Below are 9,995 nucleotides of genomic sequence, written 5' to 3' on the forward strand. Positions count from 1 at the left end.
AGAGGCCTGCTGTGCTGGTTTATCATTTTGAACGGTAGTGTTTCAGATGCCATTCAAAGCAGTGTGTTTAAATGACAGTTTGTCTCCGCAGCAGATCTGTCTTCTCTCAGTACTGAAATGCAGGCCAGGAATACTTATGAGCTATTATATCCAGTCTGCTCAATGGCATAAATGCTGAACCTGTCGTGAATTTTAATAGCTTAATTTGACGGTATGATGGCTTAATTCAGTAATGGATAGTTTCAAAATTAATTAAAATTAAATGTAGAGCTATGGATTTCACTTTCTGAACCATATTTTTGAGCTTTTGAACTCATTATACGTTTTTTTTTCAATAACACCTCCATGTTGTCTGTTGAATGTCAATGCTGTTGAATACAATCCTGCGGTTAGGTCGATTTTCCAGGAAGAGGGGAAGGAAATCTTGTACTTTAAATGACTTAGACGGAGGCTTGTCATACAGTCACTCCCACCTGTGAATAAATAGCATGCACGTGTAGGCCTAAGCATTCATTTAGATGTCAGTTTGCATTTACACCTGGAGTTCATTAAGCTACCGCAGAGGACAGAGAACTGAGGCTAAGCCACACACAGTCTTATGGGTCGGTGTGCGGTGAGGACATTTAAGAAAGGTTTAGGGACATTTATTACCGTGTTAAGTATTGAGAGATTCCGTGTTAGTTTGTGCTCTTCCAGGTGTCCTCTCAGGGTGGTTGTAGCTGATTTAGGAATTGCCCCCGTTTTGTCCCAAACTAGAGGCAGAATTTGCAGTGGCACTTGTAGTGGTGTCCTATGGCGCTAATTAGCATGTCTTCCTCCATCAAGACTATCGGAGCGGGTAAATGACCCCTCCCAAAGCTGCTCCCGAGCGGGCAGCCCTGCGATGCACGGCCCCTGGCAGGCTCGGCTCCTGGGCCCCCGCCGCGCGCGTCCGTTAAGGCTAACGGGCCGAGCAGAAACAGCTGCGTGTCGTCAAGGGCGCCGGGCCAGAGGGGAGGGGACGAGATCGGCAGGGTCTCTCTGCCGGACCCGCGCCAGATCCAGACTGCCGTAGCGGTCTTAGCGGTATTCAAGTTCAGCTTCCCTTCTGGGGAAAACGCAGGCCTCTTTAAGCAGTCTCTGGTCCAAGTAAAACTGGCATGCTCTGGAGAACCAGGGAAGTGGCCTTCACTGTGGTCATTTATAAAAGCATAGCTTTACTTGTAGCAGAAATGAGCATGAAGGGAGCAGTGTTCAGGACGTGTTCAGCAGAGCCCGCGGGCGGGTAAATGAGCGGGTTGTTGGCAGCGTGGAGAGTGGCTGGAGTTGGCTTTGTGACTGTGGCAGTTTGTCTTTCTGCATCTGAGCCCTCGACCTTTGGCCCCGATCCAGCAGAGCTGCAGGGCTGGAGCTGTGAAACAGCCCAGCTGGACCCACATCCAGCCCGACCCAGAGCTCTACCCACATCCAGCTCGACCCAGAGCTCTACACACAACCCCATTCAACCCCGAGCTCTACCCACAGTCCCATCAGACCCACAGCTCCACCCACAACCCCATCAGACCCACAGCTCTACCCACAGCCCCATCAGACCCACAGCTCCACCCACAGCCCCATCAGACCCACAGCTCTACCCACAGGCCCATCAGACCCACAGCTCTACCCACAGGCCCATCAGACCCACAGCTCTACCCACACCCCCATCAGACCCACAGCTCTACCCACAGCCCCATCAGACCCACAGCTCCACCCACAGCCCCATCAGACCCACAGCTCCACCCACAGCCCCATCAGACCCACAGCTCCACCCACAGCCCCATCAGACCCACAGCTCCACCCACAGCCCCATCAGACCCACAGCTCTACCCACAGCCCCATCAGACCCACAGCTCTACCCACAGCCCCATCAGACCCACAGCTCCACCCACAGCCCCATCAGACCCCGAGCTCTACCCACAGCCCCATCAGACCCACAGCTCTACCCACAAACCCATCAGACCCACAGCTCTACCCACAGCCCCATCAGACCCACAGCTCAACCCACAGCCCCATCAGACCCACAGCTCCACCCACAGACCCACAGCTCCACCCACAGCCCCATCAGACCCACAGCTCCACCCACAGGCCCGTCCCACCCACAGCCCAGTGTGCTTCTTCATCCTTTTCCTGAGTAGATGCAAGCTACATTTTACATACCGCATCTTTTCTCTGTTCCCGCAGGATCCCAAAATGTACGTTCAAACCATCCTGGACGTGCACAAGAAGTACAATGCACTAGTAATGTCGGCGTTCAACAACGACGCCGGTTTCGTGGCTGCGCTAGACAAGGTATGTTGACTAGGCTATCAGCGTTGGGGGGGGCTGCTATGTCGGGCGTTTGCGGTTTGGCACCGTGTGTGTGACATGGCCTATGCCCCCCCTCCCCCCCTTCTCCTCTGCCACCACAGGCTTGCGGCCGGTTCATCAACAACAACGCGGTGACCAAGATGGCGCAGTCTTCCAGCAAGTCGCCGGAGCTGCTGGCCAGATACTGTGACTCCCTGCTGAAGAAGAGGTGAGTCTGTTACGGAGCGGAGCAGCGCGGCTAGGCTAACGCCCGTCCCACACAGCCAGGCTTCGCTAATCACGGCGAGCGCTTTAGGGCCCGCCGCGTCACCCCGAGGGGGTCGCGGGCAGCCGTGCCGTATCACGCTTACCAAAAAAGGGCCGGGGAATATTTGGGAACATCCGCCCACCCTCCGAAATGGAACGATGACTGGCGCATCGGAGCGTGACGTCCTGAGATATGAGTTATGGCGTGCGAGTCACTGGCCTTCGACTGAAGCAGCAGAACAAGTGCTGCGGGGGCAAGCCGCTCCTGTGCCAGTAATAAAGCTCTGTCGTGTCTGCTCTTGCGGGAGAAGTGTATTTATCACATGAATGACCTTGTAATACATGCATTTAATTTTTTTAAAAGAAAAGTTCTTTTTGACAAGGCGTGTTTGGTACAGTGTGTAATGAGAGCATATTTACATCCTTTCAGCTCCAAGAACCCAGAAGAAGCTGAGCTGGAGGACACCCTCAACCAAGTGGTGAGTTTGGGTGGGAGGGCTGACGTCGCTGCAGTGTGGGGGCGGGGCTTAGTGCAGTCTTTCCCAGAATGCCTGCGTTAACCAGCGTTCCCTGTTCTCCTCCATCCCCCCTTCCCCCTGTTCTCCTCCATACCCCGGCCTCCTCTCCATGCTTAGATGGTGGTCTTCAAGTACATCGAAGACAAAGACGTGTTCCAGAAGTTCTACGCCAAGATGCTGGCCAAGCGGCTGGTGCACCAGAACAGCGCCAGCGACGACGCCGAGGCCAGCATGATCTCCAAACTGAAGGTGAGGCCCCCCGGCAGAGGAGCAAGGGGGGGCGGAGGCCTCTCCCTACCAGCGTTATGCACTCCTCGGGCTTCACGGCTCATCTCGTGCGTAATCAAGGGTTCATCCGTCCGATCTGCGCGCGGCCCGGCTCAAAATAGCCTCGCTGACGCGGGAAAACCTGGCGTCTCGTGCGTTCTGAGCGCGACGGCGCATCGATCGGCGGCAGCGGCCGTTCGGCCTGGCCTCGTCAGGAGCCCGCGGGTCAGCCGATTAGCATTCCGGCCCCCTGCTGCTCAGTCATTTTGCGGAGCTAAAGCAAGTCATTTCACATCACCGCCTTTCGGTCATGAGTAATCACTATGCGTACGTGTTTGATAACCCAAATGGGAGGCGTCAGATGGTTACCCTGCTGTTGTCCTTTGAACTGTTTTGCTGTTAAGATGACCCAGCAGTTCCTAACTTCACTAGTTACCACTAATATGACCAGAAATATGACCAGAATGATTTGTCGGTGTAGTTTTCGGAATCGTTGTTTGTGTTCTCTCCCTTCTTTTAACTGGGGCAGCATACTGAAATGCACCATTGGTCAGGTAGCACCGTGATTAGACTTTGACATGCTGTGGCCTCATAGCTTGTGCACCACTGAGTGAGTTCCCTCTCCCCTCTCTCTCTCCTGTCCCCCTTCAGCAAGCGTGCGGGTTCGAGTACACCTCCAAACTGCAGCGCATGTTCCAGGACATCGGCGTCAGCAAAGACTTGAACGAGCAATTCAAAAAGCACCTCTCCAACTCTGAGCCCCTGGACTGTGAGTTTGCCCGTAGGCAGCGTCCCACTTCTGTCTCAGTGGAGCATTTCCATTGGTTGCCTGACCGTTCCATCAGAAAGAAAAGGGGAGGAGTCACCGGTTACCAGATGAAAGGACAGCTGAAAAGAGTAGAGCGTTGTGTTCCTGAGCTCCTGGGAAATGTCTTTTCTCCTGTGTGACATTGATATTCTGGCTGATAGCATGTATGTAATGCAATTTAACAAGCATATCTTGTACAACAGGTCTTTCTCCTTAGCAAAGTGTGCATTGAAAGGTCCAGAGTGCATAGGAACCTTACATTTGTGGCTCACAAAGAAGCAATGATGACGCATGCTATCGTTATGACCACTAAAGGTACTGTAGAGAAGGCCAGTGATGTGGCTGCAGTCTGTATGAGCACTAAAGGTACTGTAGGGAAGGCCAGTGATGTGGCTGCAGTCTGTATGAGCACTAAAGGTACTGTAGGGAAGATCAGTGATGTGGCTGCAGTCTGTATGACCACTAAAGGTACTGTAGAGAAGACCAGTGATGTGGCTGCAGTCTGTATGACCACTAAAGGTACTGTAGAGAAGGCCAGTGATGTGGCTGCAGTCTGTATGACCACTAAAGGTACTGTAGAGAAGGCCAGTGATGTGGCTGCAGTCTGTATAGCCACTAAAGGTACTGTAGGGAAGGCCAGTGATGTGGCTGCAGTCTGTATGTGACCACTAAAGGTACTGTAGGGAAGACCAGTGATGTGGCTGCAGTCTGTATGAGCACTAAAGGTACTGTAGGGAAGGCCAGTGATGTGGCTGCAGTCTGTATGAGCACTAAAGGTACTGTAGGGAAGGCCAGTGATGTGGCTGCAGTCTGTATGAGCACTAAAGGTACTGTAGGGAAGACCAGTGATGTGGCTGCAGTCTGTATGACCACTAAAGGTACTGTAGAGAAGACCAGTGATGTGGCTGCAGTCTGTATGAGCACTAAAGGTACTGTAGAGAAGGCCAGTGATGTGGCTGCAGTCTGTATAGCCACTAAAGGTACTGTAGAGAAGGCCAGTGATGTGGCTGCAGTCTGTATAGCCACTAAAGGTACTGTAGAGAAGGCCAGTGATGTGGCTGCAGTCTGTATAGCCACTAAAGGTACTGTAGAGAAGACCAGTGATGTGGCTGCAGTCAGTATGAGCACTAAAGGTACTGTAGAGAAGGCCAGTGATGTGGCTGCAGTCTGTATGACCACTAAAGGTACTGTAGAGAAGACCAGTGATGTGGCTGCAGTCTGTATGACCACTAAAGGTACTTTAGAGAAGACCAGTGATGTGGCTGCAGTCTGTATGAGCACTAAAGGTACTGTAGGGAAGGCCAGTGATGTGGCTGCAGTCTGTATGACCACTAAAGGTACTGTAGAGAAGGCCAGTGATGTGGCTGCAGTCTGTATAGCCACTAAAGGTACTGTAGAGAAGACCAGTGATGTGGCCAGTCAGTGTAACCTGCCCAATCAGGTGTTTATAATAGCATTCAGCAATATAATAGCATTAATTCCCTTCTTAATAAATCTCAGTTCAGTTTCCCCTAATGGTGAGGTTTTATGCCAGGGTGAAGGAGAAAGATTTTCCTTGCGCACAGTTACTGCTGGACCCTGAACGCTGAAGCTGAAATGTGTTGTGTGTTGCAGTGGACTTCAGCATCCAGGTCCTCAGTTCAGGATCTTGGCCCTTCCAGCAGTCGTGCACGTTCGCTTTACCATCCGAGGTGAGCCGCCCCCCGTCACGCTGACCTCTCCCTGCGTGCTCCAGCCGTGTTTCAGGCCTTAGCCGGCGCGCCCCTTTCCCTTGTTGAGTTGGTCGAGTAGCGGTCGAAACTGTGACCCGCGGTGTTCCTTTAAGCCCGTTTGCGCTCCCCCTCTCTCTCTCCCGCAGCTGGAGAGGAGTTACCAAAGATTCACGGCCTTCTACGCCAGCAGACACAGCGGCCGCAAGCTGACCTGGCTCTACCACCTGTCCAAAGGGGAGCTGGTCACCAACTGCTTTAAGAACAGATACACCCTGCAGGTGACACACGCAACCACCTCCCGCCAGGCAACACCCGCGTGCATTTATATTAGTGTGTGTGTGTGTGTGTACGCCTTTGTGTGTCTGTGTCTGTGTGTGTGTGTGTGCGTGTGTCTGTGTGTATGCCTGTTTGTGTGTGTGTGTGTGTGTATGTGTCTGTGTGTCTGTCTGTATGTTTCTCTGTCTATGTCTGTGTGTGTGTGTGTGTGTGTGTAAGCCTTGTCTGTGTGTGTCTGTGTCAATGTGAGAGAGGTGCTTTAGTGTAAAACAAGGGCTTTTTATTGCTGAACTACTATTGAATGAAGGCAATGTTATAACCTCAGTCTGTTACTTGGTACAGTCTAGTGACTTGTCGCTGGTAGTGAACGCTGCTTTCAGTGCTCTCGAAATAAAGGGGGGGGGGGGGGCGGGTGAGGGAGTTAAAGAAGACCGAGTGGGCCCCTCTGTGTGGGGCCCGGGTGCCTGGGGGTCTCTGCACCCGCTTATTATGTGGGCTGAATTGCCAGTGTGTCCTGAGCTGAATAAACGCCTGACCACAGTCTCCCCTGCTCATCACCCCCCCCCCCCCCCCCAGGCTTCCACATTCCAGATGGCCATCCTCCTGCAGTACAACACAGAGGACCTCTACACCGTCCAGCAGCTGACCGACAGCACGCAGATCAAAATCGTGAGCGCCAGGGGTGCAAGGGCCCCCACTGAACCGGGGAAGGGGGGGGGGGGAGGAAGAGAGGGAGGGAGAGGGGGAGAGAGAGAAGGAGAGGGGGAGGGGGAGAGAGGGAGAGGGGGTGAGAGGGAGGGAGGGAGAGGTGAAGAGGGTGAGGGGGAGAGAGGGTGGGATGGAGAGTGGAAGAGAGAGAGAGGCGAAGAGAGGAGGGAGGGGGAGAGGGAGAGAGATGGGGAGAGGGGGAGGGTGAGAGAGGGAGGGACTGTCCCACTCATAGACTCCGGACATCTGTTGGGAGTTTGATTTGGAGTAGAACTATTTTGAGGCAGAATTTGAATGCGGAATGTCATACAGGCGTGCTGGTGGAAGGAGAGAGAGGGGCGTGATGACAGTGTGGTGCTGATACACTGCTACAGTATGCTAATACTGCCACCAGGCCACCTGCCATTAGCACAATCTGTGCTGTTGGAAAGGGTGACTTTTCTCTTGTCTCCATGCCTACAAGCGTCTTTCACTTTATGACTTTGCTTCTCACTTTGTTTTTGTAGGACATATTGGTGCAGGTTTTGCAGATCTTGTTAAAGTCAAAATTACTGGTAAGCTCAAACACACGTCCTGTTTTGAGATCTTGTGGGGGTGTTCTAAGTGTAATTCTCAGTTTGTCCACAAGAGGCCACTTGGGTGTTAGTCTATTTCTCTTTGTGAAAATAGGTACTGCTGGTAATGAAAAAAAAACAGAACAATAGTACATTTTTCATAGATTGCTAGAGTGCAGGTTTTAAAAGCTTTATCTAGTTTGATGTACATATCATGATATATAAAGGTGCAGTAAATTCTTAACAAGGAGATTGTGATTAATATATATTAGGTGAAGTTTACTTTGCAGAAATGGTGTGAAATTAACACCATATTAAAAATAATGGCAATAATGCAGTTGTTTAAAATCCAATTGATTGCTAGTTGTAGTTTTTAGGTTGTATTTTATCACATTAACACTGTGCTGTTGATACTCAGGTCCTGGAAGATGAAAATGCTAATGTGGATGAGGTGGAGTTCAAGCCTGACACTTTAATAAAACTTTTCCTGGGGTATAAGAAGTAAGTGGTTTCTTACTGTTGTGTACGTATGCTAGCATGCTGTAGCTTAGGCTGTAACGTAGCTTGTTAATGCTGTTTGTGTAAAATGTAAATGAATATATGCTTGCTGAGGTCTCTATGCCCTGGTAATCATGTGACGATGGGCTCTGTGGTCCTATGTGCAGTAAGAAGCTGAGAGTCAACATCAACGTGCCAATGAAGACTGAGCAGAAGCAGGAGCAGGAGACCACCCACAAGAACATAGAGGAGGACCGCAAATTACTCATCCAGGTACATGAAGGGTCCTGCTCCACACACAGACACACACAATTCCTCCACCTAACTCCCCACACACACACACTGTACCATCACCCAACCCCCTCACACAGACACGCACTATAACACCACCTGTATCTGTAACACCTTACAAAAATTGACTTTATCATGACACCAGTGCCAGTATAGGCAGTTCCCTGTTGCCGTGGTGATGGTGAAGCTCTCAGTTAACCCGTGTGTGTTCCACAGGCCGCCATCGTCAGAATCATGAAGATGAGGAAAGTCCTCAAGCACCAGCAGCTCCTGGCGGAGGTCCTGAACCAGCTGTCCTCTCGCTTTAAACCCAGGGTTCCTGTCATTAAAGTGAGTGTCTCTCCCTGTCCCTGAGATGGAGCAATGTGCCCGTTATGCAGACAGTACTGTTTCACCTCACTACACAGCTTTATTAGCATGGTGTAAGGCATTTCTGCAGATCAGGCACTGGACTGTAGGCTACACAAGACTTTGACATTAGCAGTATAGCGTACTGGAGAAACAGTAGTGAGAAACCGTACTTGACTAACAGCGTGTGAACATTGTATTGATTTCCAAGAACACAACATTTCTGTCACATTGTGACTGTCTGTTTTTGCCTTTTCTCCCCCAAAGAAATGCATCGACATCCTGATCGAGAAGGAGTACCTGGAGCGCGTTGACGGGGAAAAGGATACTTACAGCTACTTGGCTTAAATGTTTATTTTATTTTTTCCCCCCTCCTTTCTTTTTTTTTTTTCTTCTGAAAAGTGTCTCTGAGTAATAAACTTGATTCCTTTTGACATTCGGCCGACGTTAGAAACGCGAGCACGGAGCGGGAAAGGACGAACTGAAGAGAAGGCGTTCGGAATCTCCCGGGCGGCTAGCGGCTAGTGGCTAGCAGCCGCGAACTGGACCTCCCTTTAAAACTCTGAGACTGGGGAAGCTGCCAGCCAGTGTCCTAAATTCACATCCGAACTGCTCAGGATCACACAGTTTTGATATGTAAATATGGACACGAGACCTCTACCCGTACCTAGCGAAGCAAACATTACAAACCGAGTCGGAAACCGCCTCTTGTCGGGGAGGGGGAGGTGTTGCATGCTACTGCCTATCTGCATTTAAGCAAAAATAAAATAAGTTAAAATAATGAAATGGCTGTTGAGGCCACTGCAATGAGTGGCTGTTGGAATTTAAGGAAATACATTTTAAAAAAAGGAAAGAAAAAAAAACTAATTTATGAATGCAATTTTGGCAGCACTTTCAGAGAACGTACTAGTGTCGGAATGGGCCCTTAGAACTGTGTAATCTGCATTGTTAACTGCTACGAGAAAACCATTTGTATAGTGTGGTTCATTTTTTAAATGTGTGATAAATAAAAATTAAAGGTTTCTGTAGGCCTTGTAAGAGACTGGATTCTTTCACGAGACCAGCATGATTTGAAAGCCAGCTGGGCAAAATGGCGTCCAAGCCAGACTAGATAGCAGTGGGTGGCAACGCGAGTGTCAACCAAAAATACATTATGACATCAGTTAAAGAAGATATGAATATAGGGTGTGAAAATTCTGTACTTTTCGCCTCTGAAATATCTTTGATCGGCCAGATTACTGAGCGCTCATGTGGAGAAAGGGAATTTGTTGGTATCGATGTGACTGAAAATGAAACCACCTTGGAGATGAGAATTCCCTTTGCCACAGTAAGGGATTGAGAATAAATCAGCATGTCATTTGGAGTTTTCTTTTTTTAAACCTTGCCTGGAGTCTATTGAGCATGTTGTAGCTGTTATATATTTAAGGATGTTTATTCACAGCGA

General features: G+C 50.2%; 1 protein-coding gene across 1 annotated transcript in view; it reads left to right on the top strand.

Moving 5' to 3' along the window:
- LOC118225180 (cullin-1) overlaps positions 1-9,586 on the top strand; it is a 31,758-nt gene extending 22,172 nt beyond the window's left edge. The window contains exons 10-22 of the mRNA XM_035413265.1: positions 2,200-2,307; positions 2,427-2,533; positions 3,002-3,050; positions 3,207-3,338; positions 4,008-4,125; positions 5,779-5,855; positions 6,023-6,154; positions 6,729-6,821; positions 7,367-7,414; positions 7,833-7,915; positions 8,080-8,185; positions 8,420-8,533; positions 8,819-9,586. Coding sequence (XP_035269156.1) covers positions 2,200-2,307; positions 2,427-2,533; positions 3,002-3,050; positions 3,207-3,338; positions 4,008-4,125; positions 5,779-5,855; positions 6,023-6,154; positions 6,729-6,821; positions 7,367-7,414; positions 7,833-7,915; positions 8,080-8,185; positions 8,420-8,533; positions 8,819-8,899 — 1,248 coding nt within the window. The 3' untranslated portion in view covers positions 8,900-9,586. The remainder of the gene's footprint in view (positions 1-2,199; positions 2,308-2,426; positions 2,534-3,001; positions 3,051-3,206; positions 3,339-4,007; positions 4,126-5,778; positions 5,856-6,022; positions 6,155-6,728; positions 6,822-7,366; positions 7,415-7,832; positions 7,916-8,079; positions 8,186-8,419; positions 8,534-8,818) is intronic.
- Positions 9,587-9,995: the final 409 nt, after the last annotated feature.

The sequence above is a fragment of the Anguilla anguilla genome, chromosome 4, assembly GCF_013347855.1.
Source record: "Anguilla anguilla isolate fAngAng1 chromosome 4, fAngAng1.pri, whole genome shotgun sequence".
In the NCBI taxonomy this organism is placed as follows: domain Eukaryota; kingdom Metazoa; phylum Chordata; class Actinopteri; order Anguilliformes; family Anguillidae; genus Anguilla; species Anguilla anguilla.